The 19,467-nt window shown below is 40.8% G+C and overlaps 1 protein-coding gene across 1 annotated transcript in view; it reads right to left on the reverse strand.

Moving 5' to 3' along the window:
• HCN1 (hyperpolarization activated cyclic nucleotide gated potassium channel 1) overlaps positions 1-19,467 on the reverse strand; it is a 649,367-nt gene that overhangs the window by 86,277 nt on the left and 543,623 nt on the right. The window contains exon 5 of the mRNA XM_073622158.1: positions 16,420-16,566. Coding sequence (XP_073478259.1) covers positions 16,420-16,566 — 147 coding nt within the window. The remainder of the gene's footprint in view (positions 1-16,419; positions 16,567-19,467) is intronic.

Here is a 19,467-nt window from a genome sequence, read left to right on the forward strand (position 1 = left end):
GTAGTGTAGTATAGTGGACAGTGTAGTGTGGTATGGTGGTCAGTGTAGTATAGTGGGCAGTGTAGTGGTCAGTATAGTATAGTGGTCAGTGTAGTGTACAGTATACTGGTCAGTGTAGTGTACAGTATAGTGGGCAGTGTAGTTCTCAGTGTAGTGGTCAGTGTAGTATAGCGGACAGTACAGTGGTCAGTGTAGTTTAGTGGACAAGTATAGTGGTCAGTGTAGTGGACAGTATAGTGGTCAGTGTAGTGTAGTGGACAGTATAGTGGTCAGTGTAATGTAGTGGACAGTATAGTGGTCAGTGTAGTGGACAGTATAGTGGTCAGTGTAGTGGACAGTATAGTGGACAGTACAGTGGACAGTACAGTGGACAGTACAGTGGACAGTACAGTGGACAGTACAGTGGTCAGTGTAGTGGTCAGTGTAGTGGACAGTTTAGTGGACAGTATAGTGGACAGTGTAGTGGACAGTATAGTGGACAGTATAGTGGTCAGTGTAGTGGACAGTATAGTGGTCAGTGTAGTTCTCAGTATAGTGGACAGTGTAGTATAGCGGACAGTACAGTGGTCAGTGTAGTTTAGTGGACAAGTATAGTGGTCAGTGTAGTGGACAGTATAGTGGTCAGTGTAGTGTAGTGGACAGTATAGTGGTCAGTGTAGTGGACAGTATAGTATAGTGGTCAGTATAGTGCTCAGTGTAGTGGACAGTACAGTGGTCAGTGTAGTGGATAGTGTAGTGGACAGTATAGTGGACAGTATAGTGGTCAGTGTAGTGGACAGTATAGTGGTCAGTGTAGTTCTCAGTGTAGTGGATAGTATAGTATAGTATAGTGGTCAGTGTAGTGTAGAGTAGAGTATAGTGGTCAGTGTAGTGTAGTGGACAGTACAGTGGTCAGTGTAGTGTACAATATAGTGGTCAGTGTAAGGTAGTGCACAGTATAGTGGACAGTAAAGTGGACAGTGTAGTGTAGTGGATAGTATAGTGGACAGTATTGTATAGTGGACAGTATGGTGGTCAGTGTACTGGACAGTATAGTGTTCAGTGTGGTGGACAATATAGTATAGTGGTCAGTGTAGTGTATAGTATAGTGGTCAGTGTAGTGTACGGTATAGTTATCAGTATAGTGGTTAGTATAGTTCTCAGTGTAGTGGTCAGTATAGTATAGTGGACAGTATAGTGGTCAGTGTAGTGGTTGGTCAGTGTAGTGGACAGTATAGTATAGTGGTCAGTGTAGTGGACAATATAGTATAGTGGTCAGTGTAGTGTACAGTATAGTATAGTGAACAGTATAGTGGTCAGTGTAGTGGACAGTATAGTGGTCAGTTTAGTGGTCAGTTTAGTGTATGATATAGTTCTCAGTATAGTGGTTAGTATAGTTCTCAGTGTAGTGGACAGTATAGTGTAGATGACAGTGTAGTGGTCAGTGTAGTGGACAGTATAGTGGTCAGTTTAGTGTATGGTATAGTTCTCAGTATAGTGGTTAGTATAGTTCTCAGTGTAGTGGACAGTGTAGTGGTCAGTGTAGTGGACAGTATAGTTCTCAGTATAGTAGTTCGTATAGTTCTCAGTGTAGTGGTCAGTAATGGACAGTATAGTATAGTGGTCAGTGTAGTGTGTAATAGTCAGTAAAGGAATCAGGTTGGTCAGTGCTATTGTATTGTTGGAAGGGACTCAGGGAGTGTTAAAAGTCCGCAGGTTAGGGGGCGCAATTTACTTGCCTTGCCCAGGGTGCTGACAACCCACGCTATGCCACTGGATTGCATACCCAGTACATGGGTTTCCTGCACCCAGTTCTGGTATGAACGAGCCATTAGACTTTTTATGCACTGGCTGCCTACTAGTAAAAAATAAAGGGTTAACCAAAAAACTCTTTGTGGCTAGCTCCTCTGTGTCCCAGTAACTCTAGGGAGGTTCTATACACCTATGAACAAAGAGCCTGTTGACCCAATCTGGGAGCCAGATACATCTAGGGGCACCAATGGGTGGCACCTATAAAATGTAGATACATTGGTTTTTCGTTTTCTACAGTAAAAATTGTAAAGAAATGTTCTGCATAAGAAGGATTTCATTTCAGGGTCCTGTGAAAAATGAATCAAATACCCAATCACACTTTCCAGCCAGTGCAGAAAGGTTGATAATAGGGGAATCAGAGATACGACAAGGGTCGTGGAGCACTACAGGGGGCTCAGGCCACAATGGAGCCTATTAGTGAACTGATTAGCGTAGAGAGCAGAGGACACAGCGGCTGGAGGTTGGAAATCCCTCATATTTAGCACACAGAAACTAGCCTGTCATAATCCTCTTGGCATCCACTATGATTAGTTCTGGGGTTTGCTAAATTGGAAAGGCCATTATCCTCGGTGAGAGGTCATATTTCACGTGGTGCAGCCACCACAACATTTTACAGCCTTCTTAATGTGAAAGATAAAGTAGAGTAGAGTATGCCCCAGACGGCATTAGCCTGAAATGCTCCAGATCTATACAGTGCACTCTACATCATGCTGCTTCTTGGCTCCCATCGCTGTGTTTAAATTAAATGTTGGATGGACTTGGCAGAAACCCTCATTGTTAATCATACAGGATTTCTGGAAGACCAAAATTTGAGGAATGCATGTCTGTTCTTTTAAAGCGGTATTAAAACCAAAAGCAAACATTTATAATGGAACAGGAGAAACTGATAAGAGGCATGGAGGAACTCAGCTATGGGGAAAGATTAGAGGAACTGAATTTATTCTCTTGAGAAGAGGAGATTAAGGGGGATATGATCAACATGTACAAATATATAAGGGGTCCATATAGTGAACTTGGTGTTGAGTTATTCACTATACGGTCATCACAGAGGACCAGGGGGAATTCTTTACGCCTAGAGGAAAAGAGATTTCATCTCCAAATACGGAAAGGTTTCTTCACAGTAAGAGCTGTGAAAATGTGGAATAGACTCCCTCCAGAGGTGGTTCTGGCCAGCTCAGTAGATTGCTTTAAGAAAGGCCTGGATTCTTTCCTAAATGTACATAATATAACTGGGTACTAACATTTATAGGTAAAGTTGATCCAGGGAAAAACCGATTGCCTCTCGGGGGATCAGGAAGGAATTTTTCCCCTGCTGTAGCAAATTGGATCATTCTTTGTTGTGGTTTTTCACCTTCCTCTGGATCAACACTGGGTGAAGAATTGTGTATATGGAATTGTATGATATTTTTAATTTATTTTTATGGTTGAACTAGATAGACTTGTGTCTTTTTTCAACCTATGTAACTAATATATTGAAGCTTACCAATTCTTAGATGTGATGGCTGCAATCTTTTTTTTTAGGCTCTCTTTCATTGTCACCTGTGGATCCTGCCAGTAAGTCTGTTTTTCAACAAAACAAGCTTTTTTGCAGATATAGGAGTTACAGGGCTGAGATAAATCATTTACCACTGACAGGAGTGCTTACAACGATCAGCTTTTATTTATGTAAATTCTTACCAATGCAATCAATGGTGGCATCATTCATTTTTTTTTTTTAGGCTTTTCCCTCTGCTTTCACCTGGTCTTATGTCCAATACACACCTCCTGTATTAGAGTGCCCCTACTTTGGATGAAGGAGCAGCGGAGATACCTTTGGACAGCATTGTCATTCTGGGGGGGGGGGGTATATGCACTAGCGGATTTCGATACACTAACAAATTGAAGCCAAACTTCAGTTAAAGGGGTTGTAAAGTATAAACATTTTTTACCTTCATGCATTCCTTGCATGAAGGTAAAAAATGTTTAGGTGTCAGCATCGCCCCCTCAGCCCCCCTTTACTTACCTGAGACCCCTTTCGATCCAGCGCCGTGCCCCTCGGCAGATCGTTTTTTCCCTCACTTCCGGGTCTTGCTGGCTTTGCCGTTGGCTCCCAGTGCTGTCAATCTAAGCCGGTGACGATGGAGCGGGGGGCGGGGCCTAGTCCCACTGTCTGTCGATGGACGCAGCAGAGGGACTCGTGAGCAAGCACACACACGAGTGCCCCCCATGGGAAGCGGCTCTAGGGGGACCCTAAAAGAGGAGGTTCCCGGCCATTCTGTGCAATTCTAATGCACAGAGTAGATAAGTATAAACATGTTTGTTATTTAAAAAAAAAATTTAATTTACCTTTACAAACCCTTTAACACTTTTCAAGGAGTTACAGCAACAGTTTTTTTTTTTCCTTTTGGGATAAAGGTTTTACATAAATAAAAGCAGATCATTGTAAGCACTTATGTCAGTCTTAAAGGGTTTGTCTCAACCCTCTAATGGCTAGATCTGCTGGACAGCTTGTTCTGTTGAAAAACAACCGACTTACTGGTAGGATCACCAGTTGGAAATAAAAGAAAGCCTGAAAAAGAAAACTCACATCTAAAAACTGGCAAGTTACCATATAATACATTTTTGCTCCTAAAGCGGGATTCCGTCCCTGGAAAAAAAAATTTAAAAGTCAGCAGCTATAAACACTGTAGCTGCTGACTTTAAATAAGTACTTACCTGTCCTGGGTGCCCGCGATGTCGTCCGCCCGAGGCCGACCCCTCCCTCGGCTCTCGGCACCGCCATCCTAAATAAGAAAAAACAGGCAGTGGAGCCTTGCGGCTTCACTGCCAGTTTCCTACTGCGCACGCGCGAGCGGCGCGGCGCTTTGTGAATGGGACGCGATGTGTTGTGGGACACACACAGTTCCCATAACACACAGCGCCCCATTCCCCAGAAGACAACGCGGGGAGGAGAAGACTGAAGATCACCGCGGTGTAGGAAGAGGCAGATTAGGAAGACTGCCTAGTAACAGCCATTTCACGTAAGTAAAAAAAATTTTTTTTTTCATTTCCTTCATTTTTTTAGGTATTTTTTTGTGCAATTTTTTTTCAGGGTGGACCTCCACTTTAATACAGCTTTAAAGTGGAAGTAAAGGCTATCTATTGGTATTGTTACAAATGTTGCCCCCCTCATATCTATGCTGCATGGCCTTTATAAAAAAGATCAGTGGAAAAATCAGTTTCGGCGCAGTCACATGATATAGATGCTCTGGCTTTTCTGTGCCAGCAAACAGCTGCTGCAGGGGAGGGGAAGGAACGCCGTCAACAGATGTGCAATGGGAGCCGGCAGGTGAAGTCAAGGTGTCAGACATTCAGAGCCGTTGCTCAGCACTCCCTGGCATGAGAGAGGCGTTGCTTCTCAGTCACGTGACCAGAGAAGATTAGAAATAGGTATTTCTGCTGTTCTCCATAGGCAACATAGGTAGGAGGAGCAACACTTTCAACACTTATGCCCCGTACACACGATAGGATTTTTTGACAACAAATGTTCGATGTAAGCTTGTTGTGGGAAATTCCGACCGTGTGTAGGCTCCATAGGACATTTTCCGTCGGAATTTCCGACAAACAAAATCGGAGATCTAGATCTCAAATTTTCAGACAACAAAATCCGTTGTCGGAAATTCCGACCGTGTGTACACAATTCCGACGCACAAAATTCCACGCATGCTTGTAATCAAGCAGAAGAGCCGCACTGGCTATTGAACTTCATTTTTCTCGGCTCGTCGTACGTGTTGTACGTCACCGCGTTCTTGACGTTCAGGATATCCGACAGCATTTGTGTGACCGTGTGTATGCAAGACAAGTTTGAGCCAACATCCGTCGGAAATAAATCCATGGATTTTGTTGTCGGAAAATCCTATCGTGTGTACAGGGCATTATAGTTGGCTTTTACTTCCAAATTAAGCATATCACTTGTCATTTAAAATGATGGTATGGTCCAAACATTTTTTTAAATTTTAGAAAGGTGAGGGAAGGGTTTAACTCCTGTGTACCCATAGATTCACTATATTACCAAAAGTATTGGGACGCCTGCCTTTCCAGGCACATTAACTTTAATGGCATCCCAGTTTTAGTCCGTAGGGCTCAATATTGAGTTGGCCCACCCTTTGTATCTCTAACAGCTTCAACTCTTCTGGGAAGGCCGTCCACAAGGTTTAGGAGTGTGTCTATGGGAATGTTTAACCATTCTTCCAGAAGCACATTTGTGAGGTCAGGCACTGATGTGGTCGAAAAGGCCTGGCTCAAGTATCTGCTCTAATTCATCCCAAAAGGTGTTCTATCAAGTTGAGGTCAGGACTCTGTGCGGGCCAGTCAAGTTCCTCCACCCCAAACTTGCTCATCCATATCTTTATGGACCTTGATTTGTGCACTGGTGCGCAGTCATGCTGGAACAGGAAGGGGCCATCCCCAAACTGTTCCCACAGAGTTGGGAGCATGAAGTTGTCCAAAATGTTTAAAGGGGTTGTAAACCTTCGTGTTTTTTCACCTTAATGCATCCTATGCATTAAGGTGAAAAAACACCTGGCAGTGACCCCCTCCCCCCGTTTAACTTACCTGAGCCCTGGAACTTGACCCGACGGGGAAGCGCTCTCTCTCGGCCAGGGGTTCTCGGCTCTTGATTGGATAGATTGATAGCAGCGCAGCCATTGGCTCCCGCTGCTGTCAATCAAATCCAATGACGCGGGTGCCAGGGGGTGCGGCCGAGTCATACATTCGGCGGCCATGGACTCCGAATGCTGGGAATGCACCCGCAAGGTAACCCCCTCAGGACAGCGCTTCTCCTAGGGGGTTATCTGATGGGGGGAGGAGCCGAGAGAGCTACCGGGGAAGAGCAGGTTCGGGGCCATTCTGTGCAAAACCAGCTGCACAGTGGAGGCAAGTATGATATGTTTGTTATTTAAAAAAAAAAAATGAACCCTTACAATCACTTTAAGAGTTCTCTTCCCTAGAACTAAGGGGTCAGGCCCAACCCCTGAAGAACCCCACACCATAATCTCCCTTCCTGAGCTCAACCCTTTTGGGATTAAATAGAGCGGAGACTGCGAACCAGGTCTTCTTATCCACATTGAATTAATTGAATTACTGAAATAAATGAACTTTTTGATGATATTCTAATTTTATAAGATGCACCTATGATAACATTTTTATATATAACAGGGAGTTTGGGACTTTAAATGAAGCAGTTTGGAATGCGGAGGATTATCATTGTAATTTTATTAATATAAGTAAATATATAGTAAAGGAATTTCATGTGTATATACAGACATACATATATAATTGGCACAAAATTATAGGCATAATTAGATGGAAAAGTATAAACAGTAGAATACATAATTATATTGGATAAGTCAAAGTCAAAGTAATGTTGATATAAAATAGCATATAGCCTATAGGTGCCCGGGATGGCATATCCAGTGAACTGATAATAAAATTGCATAGCAAGATGATGTAATCATGATATTAATGAATAGGTAACATCAAGGTAACAATGGATAGAGTTCTGGCATCAATCATAGCTCGACGCGTTTCGTGGATGGTATTTGTCCACTCATCAGGAGCTGATGCATAGTAATCCTGTAGGATATATACAAAAAGTCAACCTCAATCCGTATAGAGAGGAATAAAACAAAAAATGCTGGAAAGGTTTTGGCCAGACAAGCACTTACCAACCCTGACACTGAGCGTGGCACGTGGCAGATGGCATGGAGTGGGCCGGGGACAACAAACCCCGTAGCGGGAGCTGAGGCAGCATGTAATGTCTGGATGACATCAGGTAAAGAAATGACAGTATATAGGTAGTGAAATGATCTCCATGTGGCAGCATTCCTCAACGTTATTTGTTTTAATTTAATTAATATACTATTATACACCATTTTCAATATTTATTCCCAGATATCCCTTTCTGACATGCTATGCCCCATCATTATTGTTACATTTATTCCCTCAATCAGACCTCTTTTATCATATGACTTCTATTGTATTACTTATCAGTAATCTTCATATACAAGTATCTTTGTACACATTACTTATACTATATAATACTCAACATAACCTACTCTGTTTTGAATGATTACTGATATACTATATTTCTCAATATTTATCCTCAGGTATTTTTACTATGACGATCCATCTTTATCATTGCTGCCACATGGAGATCATTTCACTACCTATATACTGTCATTTCTTTACCTGATGTCATCCAGACATTACATGCTGCTTCAGCTCCCGCTACGGGGTTTGTTGTCCCCGGCCCACTCCATGCCATCTGCCACGTGCCACGCTCAGTGTCAGGGTTGGTAAGTGCTTGTCTGGCCAAAACCTTTCCAGCATTTTTTGTTTTATTCCTCTCTATACGGATTGAGGTTGACTTTTTGTATATATCCTACAGGATTACTATGCATCAGCTCCTGATGAGTGGACAAATACCATCCACGAAACGCGTCGAGCTATGATTGATGCCAGAACTCTATCCATTGTTACCTTGATGTTACCTATTCATTAATATCATGATTACATCATCTTGCTATGCAATTTTATTATCAGTTCACTGGATATGCCATCCCGGGCACCTATAGGCTATATGCTATTTTATATCAACATTACTTTGACTTTGACTTATCCAATATAATTATGTATTCTACTGTTTATACTTTTCCATCTAATTATGCCTATAATTTTGTGCCAATTATATATGTATGTCTGTATATACACATGAAATTCCTTTACTATATATTTACTTATATTAATAAAATTACAATGATAATCCTCCGCATTCCAAACTGCTTCATTTAAAGTCCCAAACTCCCTGTTATATATACCTGATTTCGGGATGGAGGCGACTAGTGCGCCTCATTTAAAGTCCCAATTCCCCCTTTTTTCTGTATGATAACATTTTTGGGACAAAAAAGGCCTATCTTTTGATAATGTTGTCTTGCAAAAAAAGATTACATTTTTTATGCAATCCAAAGACAGATAAAAACATAAATAAAAAGCTATCTTTAATTGTTTAAAAAATATATTGTTATTGCTGATAAAAAGTATACATTTAATTCTATATTTTGTCCCATTTAAAAATATTTACAAATTAAATAAAGTGATTTCTTTTTTTCAGTTTGGCACTAAAAACATGTAATGAAATCAAATGATAGAAAACAAAAAAAAAAGAAATATTAATAGTCAGAAAGACTGAAATAAACAAAAAAAAAAGAGGAAAATAAGAAAGTTAATCTAAATCCAAAACTTTTTTTCATTTTGGATAGAATATGGGATAGCTATTTCCCTTTACTTTGTCCTGTAGACTCAAGAAGTCAGAGGATAGCTCTCCGATGAGAGGGAACTCCCCTTCTAGAGCGTTGTCAAGCATCCCCATTTCCTCTGTGTTCTTGTTCTGGTGGCAACACAAATTTTCAGATTTTTTCAGTTCTAGTGACATTGATGATCAGGGCAATTAGAGACAGTGAATCTCCTTAATGGCAGACAGCAATAAAAACCTGACAGTGGTTTTTACCCCTAACTACCCTATACAAAAACCTTTGTTATACTTCAAGGGAAGAAGGGGAAGAAAGAATGAATTAGGGTTGACTAGGGTACACTAAGGGTAGATAGAAGGGGTTTAATAGGTACACATTATTATACAAAAATGTTTAATTATCAGGTTGCTTTAATAGACATAGGTAGATCAAGGCTCTTCCATTTGACTTGCAGATGAATGGATCAGAGTAGTTACAAAAGCAATTTGAGGGAAATTCATCAAAACTGGAGCAGCCAGAATCCAAAGTAACTGTGTATGGCAACCAAATTCACCTCTATCTTTCATTTTCAAAGCTTAAAATCTAAGATAGGCCATACATTATGCAATTGCCTTCAACCACATATTCAACACAGGATGGATCGACTTCAGTACAACCAGCCTGCCCATACATGAATCGAAATAGGTCTGGTTCAAAATTAGAATTGGGTTGAGTGCCATTCACAGGAATTCTTGTACTTTTTGAATGAGAACTTCTAAACCTCTAAACTTGCTAAGATGGAGAAGTGGGCAGATGAAATCCCAATCTCTGCCTCAGCCAATCAGAGGTAGCTTTGCATTCATTCAGAAAATACAAGGCTTCCTGTGAATGGCTGAGCAGCACTCAACCCAAATTTATTTTGTTCCGGATGCAGGATGGGTAATTCCTGACTGCTGTCGGCACACAGCCCAGTATATATGTGTTTGTGAAGAAAATTGTTTGTTTGGACCTGCTGGGTCCAAATTAACTATTTAAACTTCACTAAAACACGAAGTTAGGGGTTTGTGCCAGTGGGCAGAAGCACAGGATGTACTACATACATAGGTCACAACTGTCTCTGATTTTGAGGGACTGTCCCTGATTTGGAACAAAGTTCCTCTTTCATACTCATGTGTCCCTCATTTTGGTTTGATCTATACAGTTGTATTTGAAATGCACTTTTTAACTTTCAAAAAGTGTTTCCCAGTGCTAAACCTTTCATCCAATTTCTAAATTGCTGTATTTGTAAATTTCATAAGCCAGCATAAAGAAATAGTAGTGAAAAATCATTTGTGGGTTTAACCAATCATTTTTTTTGTACAATTCACCTTTAAGGGGGCGTGGCAGGGGGTGTATTCTATGCCTACATACTTTTGCTAATAGCTGTCCCTCGTTTCCACCTCAAAAAGTTGAGGAGGTATGTACATATACCCTTTGCATTCCGATTACATTTTTCTTTGGGATGTCTGCAGCGCACCTAAGGTCCACAACAGATTAATATATCTACATGTAAACAATGTTGGCGCCATTGTCTAGACCAGGGTTCTCCAAACTTTCTAAATAATGAGCCGGTTTTTCCTATTGTTCAGACTTTGGAGGGGCCTGACTGTGGCCAGAAAATGGCGAGAGTTGGAGTAAACCGTGTTCCATCTTTGGTATCACAGGGAAGAATAGTGCCCCATTGGTTGTGTCAGTAGAAGGAATAGTGCCCCATCATTGGTGTAAATGAATGAATAGTATCCCATTGTTGGTGTCAGTGCAGGAATTTTTGCCCTGCTGTTAGTGTCAGTGGGAGGAATAGTGCCTGAAGGGCCAGAAAAAAAGTAAGCAAGGGGCCACATCCTGCCCACGGGCCGCAGTTTGAAGACCACTGGTCTAGACCAGTTTGGTCAACTTTCTTGATGTGGAGGGCCTTATGTGCGGCCCTCAACATTGCCAAAAAGTCTCACATAAAATTAAGTGCAAAGTGTCAGAGACAGCAGACTCGCAGCGGAATATAGTCAAAGACCATGGGCACGATACAGAAGACTGCAGACTAAATACAGGAGATGGTCAGAGACTGCAGACATGACTCATTTATAGGTAAAGTTGATCCAGGGAATATCTGATTGCCTCTTGGGGGATCAGGAAGGAATGTATTCCCCTGATGGAGCAATTCGGATCATTCTTTTTTTTTTTTCTTTTTGCCTTTCTCTGGATCAACTGTGGGTATAGGATTGTATCATTTTTTTCCCCTTTTATTGGTTGAATTAGATGGACTTGTGTAGCTTTTCAACCAGACTATGTAACTATGATGCAAGAGACGGTCAAAGACTGCAGACATGATACAAGATGTGGTCAGAGATTGGGAACTTGCTGCAGGTAACAGTCATTGACTGGAGACATATTGCATGAGACTGTTAAAAAAACAGGGCAATATGAAAAGACTCATTAGTATCTGCAGGAGCCCCAAGGGCCGCATTAAAAGTGTCAAAGGGTCTCATGCGACCGGAGAGCCTCAGGTTGGGAACCAGGGGTCTAGACCATAACTGGCCCCATATAAGTTGTAATTTGGATCTGCAATATTTGGATCTCCTTAGACAGCATGGACAAGGCTCACTTATTTCATGTGTTCTTGACAGATATTGCCGACATCACATATCACATGAGCAGTATATCTTTAAAGATTATTACTCTCCAATGCTGAGAAAAAAAATGAGCATGCATGAAGATGCTGGGACCAGGGCTTAGTACATTGGAATTATGTATTCAAAACTTCAGTGAGTTCCAACCATACCTCGAAGTGTTGGAGCTTTTCTTGTTAGATTGGTAGTCAGCCATAACTGGAGGGTTTGGGAGGTTCATGCAGGACCTGTTTGCTCTTCATACTTACAGCAGGTTCCCCCCTTACCCCCATGACAGAGTAATTTTTAATATTTATTCCCTGAGCTTACACTTAAAGCAGTCCACTAGTTCACCCTTACCAAAAAATTGCCGTTAAGGGACGTCTGTAGATAAAAACAAACTGTGCAGCTCTGACTAAAGTTGAATAATGCCCTTGCTATAAGGGTAGGCCATTTATGTACCTAATGAAACCTGACTGGAATACTCCTAGGACATTGTTAAGAGAGGCCTAGTCCACACTGCTCACCTCCACCATCACAGGAGTGAGCTCTTTCTCTGATTCAAACCCCTCACATGGTCTTCCTCTTTCCTGATGCAGAAGCTTTGAGTGCTTCAGCGCTCACTCCTATAATGGTGGAGGTAAGCAGTAATGACTAGGCCTTTCTTAGCAACATCCTAGCAATGTCCTGGGAGTATTTCCATCAGGCTTTGAGAGGTAAGTAAATGGATTTACAACTAAGGACATTATTCAACTTTAGATAAAAGCAAACTGGGCAGCTTTAACTACAGATGGCTCTTATCTGCATTGGCAGTGTTTTGGTAAAGGTAAACTAATCCTTTAATATTAACCTTTAAAGTACATGTAACCCCCAAATCTTTTTTTCAGTATGTCTGGAATCATACCATACTACATACACTTTTCTCAAGCAAATATACAGTATATATTTTTTTACTGAATTTGTTCTAAAGTTTTATTTACCTGGAGATCCTTCCAGTAACAGCACTTGCCATTTCAGACTGATGGTGCTAAAAAACTGCCTTGCTATTGGCAGCCATGTTGTCAGCTTGTCAAGCTCACTTCTTCAGTTGGCACTTAGCTGTTTACCAAGTCTGCAGGAGGCATGCACAGAACAGATAGGGGCCCAAACAGCCATGTGAAGGAGTACAATACAACAGTGCAGTCTAGTGTGTAATATGGTGTGGGGGGGCACTGATTGCAGCTCCTCACATTTATTTAGGATCTGAAAGCTCACATTACATTTTTAGCACAGGAAAGCGGTATTTATTTTCACTTACTTTCATTTTCTATACCAGCAGATTTTGTATGACATATGAGAAAGACACTTACCTTGAATGACACAAAGCTCTATGACTTTCAGCTTTTGTACCTAATGAAAATATTTTCATCCATCGACCCTTCAATCCAAATCAACCAGTTCTAACAAAGTGCATATGCCACACTGAACATTTCTCAAATTTGATAATCCTTATAAGCAATTATACTTGCAGATATCTCAAAACTGCTAATCGCAGCTTAAAATTGCAATCAAGTTTCTAGGATTGCTTCTTAAATACAGTTTTTAATATAAACCTCAAATTAATTTTACCATGACAAAAGACATTTCATGCTCACAAAACTATGCAATAGAAAAAAATAAATACATTTAGGTTAGTAAATACATCCACATAATGGGCCTTGTTGTTTTCAGAACATAACATAAAAATTAAAGTATTTCCAAAGTCAAAACTATGCTTTTTTTTGTTTGTTTTAAAAAGCTTAACAAAGGGTTAAAACATCTGTCCTTTTTTTATTTTTTGCTGTCTGTGGGGGGGGCGAGTCGCCCTCTATTTGCCCTGCTGTCATTGGAGGTGAAGGGAAATCATCCAATGGGGACTTTGGAGAAATTTCCTATCCTTTCCTGTCAACAAGGCAGGAAATAAAAAGAACTCTCTCCAATGGGGGACAGACCACCAAAATTAGCCAACGCTATTTTATTCACATGAAGATGCACTTAAAACCCCAAAACCTTACATAGTTTTTAAAATTAAAGGCCCTTCAAAATAAAATGGTGGTACAGTAATACCTCGGATTGCGAGTAATGCGGTTTACGAACACTTCGCAATACAAGCTATTATTTTTTTTTAAATCCTGACTTGGTTTGCAAGTGTTGTCTAGTAAGACGAGCAGGATTCAAGCCAATGGGGTGTGCAGTACTGCATTTGGGCAGAGGTGCGGGGAGCGCTGATGACATTCGGAGACAATCAGAAACACTTAATTCCCGAGTGTCTCCAAGCCTCTCCGAGTGTCTGAGTGCATCCGAGCGGCTCTGAGTGTTTACGGCGCCCCCACCTCTGGCCACATGCGGTACTGCATACAATAGAAGTCACCGTGGAACAAATTATCTGAGTTTCCTTTGACTCCTATGGGGAAACTCGCTTTGATATACGAGTGCTTTGGATTACAAGCATTCTTCTGGAACAAATTATGCTCATAATCCAAGGTACCACTGTAATAGCATTTTTTTTAATGGCACATGATATTTGAGCAACTTTTTATCATACCTCTATTTCCAGTAGAAAATATGCTCAAGTTATTATACTACAATCCCCATTTTTTTTTGTAAAATATAAAAGATGAGGTTGCATCAAGTAAATACTATATATACCAAATATGTCAAGACTCAAAACAGGACATGCCTGTAAAAAGGAGGAAATCTATGGTACCCAAATTTATCAATTTAGATTTAACGGGTAATGATGATCCTAGAATTATTACTTTAACTCCGGCATGCCCATCAATACCTGAAGCACGATTGTTTTTGTTTGTGTATCCACCCACACATTATGTTGTGTTTGTGTGTATGATAAAAAAAAAAACATTAAAACTTTAATCAAAAAACAAAAACTTTTTTCTTAAAGTAGAACTATAGGCAAACTTGTTTTTTTTTCATTTTGGATAGAGCAACAGAGGGCTGTAACCCCTGTCAGAATGTTTTTGTTTTTTTTTCCGACCTCCCATTGCAGAGATTTCCCTTCACTTCCTATCCTATAGCCAAACAGGAAGTGAGAAGAAAAACCTGCCAATTAAGTAAATTCCTTGGTGACCCCCAGGTAACCAGAACTAGTGACCCCATTGGAAGATTTTCCCTCTTTTACTTTTCTGGGGAAAACCCAACGTTTGGGATTTCACTTTCAATGATAATGGTAAACAGGACAAATAAAGAGTGTGAATATCCTTAATGGGAGCACAGACAGCAGTAAAAACCGAGAAGTGTTCTCATCCCTCTCCACTCTATCCAAAACTAAAAAAAAAAAAAAAAAAAATGTTGCCTTTAGTTATACTTTAGCAAGCAATAACAAGAAAAAGAATTGTGCAGGACACAGATCCTCTCTAAGGAGGTATCAGGAGATTGTTAGACCCCTCATATCACCCTTGCAATCTGCTGAAGCCGATCGAGCACATTTTAATTTTTTTCCCAGCCAGGGTGACCAGAGTTTGACATCATACATACTACTCAGGGAAGATTAGGTATGGTCACTGGCAGACAGGGCTAAAAAAAAAAAAAAGTAAACACACCTTTGGTTGCATGGCTGGGAGATTGTTTACAAAGCGGTGCTGTCACTGCTGTAACAGTTATGGCAGCTAAATAAGTAAAGCATATGTGAATTCAAAGTCTATTTTTCAGTTTGTTTTTCATAATCTCACTTTTTTGTGAATCTGTTGCAAAGTTTTTTCCTTGGACATCCTGCCAGTAGCATTACTTTTTTTGAAGGACGACAATTTTGAGCTTTGCTTCACACTTGGCAGCAGAGTTGTCAGCACAGCCATGTGTGCTCCTTCAGTAGGCTGTTGGTTTGCTTAACAAGTCTATCAGACAGGCATCCCGATGGCCAACCAGAGGAGCATAAACTAAAGCCTGACAACGCTGCTGGTGACTGCAAGGTAGTGGTTTAGCGCTGCCAGCCTGAAACAGAAGTTAGATTAGGCTATGTTTCGATGTGCTACAAACAAGTAACCACAGCCCCTGCCTATAACTGGTCTTTGAAACAAGGAGCCTGCCCTCTGCCTATCCATTAGAATGCATGTGCTCCCATTGTGGTGTCTAGGGTTGCCACCTCATCCCGTTAAACCCGAACACGTATGAATTACACAGGTTCTGAGGCTAATTTAATGCAGATAAGGCACCAAGTAAATTTAATTACCACCTTAATCAGCCACAGAACCTGTGTAATTAATGTGGGATGAGGTGGCAACCCTAGTGGAGACTCAAAAGTTAGAGTTAGGGACTGCAGAAATATCAGGGTGCCTTGATGGGGCCTGTAGCTTACGCATGTATTTGCAAATGTGTGCAGAGCAGTTGTGGCACAGCCCTATTAACTTGAAAAGGTTGCATTAAATGCCAATACTGCCCGCCCAATACAACAGAACATCATGGCTGTGCCACATGTACAACCCTCTTGCTGCCTTTGCAGCTTAGAGGGGGCCATGGTAAAAAAGCCTGTTTTTACTGCAACCCAACGAGCAAGTGTAAATAGATTCTATAGAATGTGTAACATCCATTTCATCTTGATAAATTCCCCACACCTGAGTAGTATTCGAGCCCTGAACAAAATCATACATATGCTGAAAAACATAGCAGTGCAGAGAAGTCAGAATTTGCCATAATACACATGAAGCCAGCTGTTTAAGTCCAGCTGACTGTGCAAACCACAGGAAATGCATTTGTATATGTCTCACCTCCCTCAGTGGATCATTGAGCTCACTCAGAATGTTGTCCTCATCAAAGATCTTTCCTTGGTACCTGTGCTCGTAATAATCATGTATCTTCTGCCGCATATCAGAAGGCAATTTGTGAAATGACATGTACTGCTCCACTTGTTTGTACTGTGAAGTAAGAAAAAGAACTGTTCAGAAATTAATTATTTTCCAGGAAAAAACACATTTCTCAGAAGAACAGAAGAGTATGATATTTGTGCTGTTCCAAAAACACACATTGTTATGCTGTATTTAATCTGGATAAAAAAAAAATGAATTGCAAATACATATATGCTTCTAAAAATGTCACTGAAGAGTTTTGCCAATCATTCAGAGGTTCCATTATTTATTTTTAATAACATTTGGATCTTTGCTATGGGCCAGTGGATAAGTCTTTATACCCTGAGTGGCCTGATGTTGCACTTTATTATAGTTAGAACACCGTCTGCTTTTACATTGAAAGGGATTTATAATACACACACAGCATGGATCAGTACACAATTTACAATGTAGACCATATTCATGGGGTGTTGAGAGGTGTTCCTAAAGACCACGTTGCACAAGTGAAACAACCCTTAGAACTGTATAAAAAAAATCTGTATTGTAGCCCAGTTCCGGCATACGTTTTTTGTTTTTTCTTATTGCCACCCCTTCCTGTAAAAACAGAAATGTTTTCAAAGCAAATACATACCCTATCCATTCTCCAGCTCTGCCCCATGTGTGCCTCCTTCGGTGGTACAGCTTCAGGGTTGAACTTCATTCTATATCTCCTGCCCTAAGCCCTTTTCAGTATTATATACTCACCTGTCCATGATCCAGCGAGCTCTTGGCTGTGTGGCCCCTTGGCACTTCATGGCCACTTCTAAAAATACCGCTGGGCCTGTATATGTGTTCTGTTATTTCTGTTCAGTACTTTTAATATTTGTGCTCCAGTCTCGGATTAAAAAGCCTCCAAAGTATCAAATAAAGATTCCAGAGGGCAGTTACACTTTCAGGATTCCATATCTAAGATGAGGTACATTCACCAAGCTGTTTTAATGAACAAATTATTACTAATAGTGTTCCATACAACATAAAGTGCATGGAAATTCTGCACAGCCAAAGTAACATTAGGATTAGTTTTATACCCAAAACCTTAGTGACTAACTATATTTAACCTCAGTGAAACCCCTTTGTAATCAGTTACTTACACCCTACTTGACAAAAGGATGTTCTTTCCTGTGCCTGCTATTCCAGTCATGCCTCATCTTACTACAGATCATTAATGTTAACATGCACGTTCAGGACATTATGTACAGGAGAGGGTACCCATTTCAAATGAAGGTCCATAAAATGGCAAACCTGCCTTGTTTCACAGCCTAGATCAGCGATTCTCAACCAGAGTTCTCCACAGGTTGCTACTGGTTCCTTGAGTTGCGTCTAATTAACCTCCAATTTGATGGTGACTGCATAATTCCAGGGCCAACTCCACTTGGAATAAATAAATGGCATGACACCAATGATCTTTTTAACTATCTCCAAGGGGAGCATTCTGACCACAACTGAAAGGGGGGGTATGCTTCTCATTGACCCCCAATGAATTGGCTTTCGCAGGGGTTCCCTGAGAATTATTTCAAGAGTTCCCCTAAAGTATAAAGGTTGTGAAAAGCTGGCCTAGATGATGTTCCTAATTTTAAAATGACTTTTACCCTTTACTTTAAGGAATTTTTACCCTTTTAGCAGTTCTTGGTTGGATCCACACATGGGTTTGAGCTAGAGGCGGGATATGTAGAAACAAGTGACCATATGACTGTCCATCCCTGTAGATATCTGCCACATAAACTAACGTTCCCTACATTATTAATGTAAGGTTGAGACATTCAGAATAGAGGCTACACATAGACTCACTTAATGCCTGGGCCTTTCCTCTGCTGCCTAAATTCCTCTCAAGATTGAGAAAGAATATAATGCAACCTCCTGCTTGTCCAATTCATAGCATAACTGAATGTTCCATCAGGATTCTCTAATAGTCTCATCATATTAAGAGTGGATTAGATTTAAAGTGTTTGAAAATGGTTTTGCACCTGGTTTTGCATAGAGCAGCCCCAATCTTCCTCTTCTCAGATCTCCCACCAGGGGCTCTGGGCCCCTGCTGAGTGCCCCCATTGCATTGCAAGTGCCCTGCTCTGTGCCCATAAGCCCCACCTGACAGCTTATGGTACTTTAGCATGCTCATAAAGTTGTAGATGCAATCGTTAAATCATGTTCTTTATGTTGACTGACAGCAGTGGGAGCCAATAGCTCCTGCATCTCGGCCAATTAGGAAGGAGAGACCCGGGAGAGCCGCTGCTCTCGTGTACATCGCTGGATTGAGATCTGTCTCAGGTTAGTATTAGGGGGACTGAGGGGGGGAGTTGCACACTGAAGGTTTTTTACCTTCATGCTTATAAAACCTTCAGCCTTTAGAACCACTTTAAAGCTAAAGTTTAATCTGCTTGTATTTTGCCTTCACTGGTTCCTCATTTTCCCTCTCATCAACATGCTAATATTATTATTTAAAAAAAAAAAATGTTTCTATTTTCATTACATACTGTACCTTATTTCAGACATGGTGACATCATCATTAGATCATGGCTGGTGGGAAGGGCCAGCAGGGTGCAGTACATATTTTCCTGAAAACAGGAAGCTGTGGTAATATCAATATGTTAAGCTGAGCCTCCATGATTGAAAGAACTAAAATCCAATGAATGCAAGGGGTGGGCTAAGGACAGCTTAGCTGGTGAGGAAAGCGCTATATGCTGGATGTCCTCCAGCCAGGGAATGAGACATGATCTATCTGAATTGCTTCAGTTTGTAATGAAGTTCACAGTGCGCAGTGATATCAGACTAAGACATTTTATTACAGAAGAAGCCTGTACAACTGTGCAGGATGGAAGTTTAAGGCTGGATTTCAGTTTAAAAACTTTTCTTGGTTACCACTAGTGATAAGGAAATCCGTTTGAAAACTAGGACAATCTGGTGCCTTCACATTGGCTAATTCTGCTAAATATA

This window comes from Aquarana catesbeiana, linkage group LG01 (assembly GCF_042186555.1).
Source record: "Aquarana catesbeiana isolate 2022-GZ linkage group LG01, ASM4218655v1, whole genome shotgun sequence".
Classification (NCBI taxonomy): Eukaryota; Metazoa; Chordata; class Amphibia; order Anura; family Ranidae; genus Aquarana; species Aquarana catesbeiana.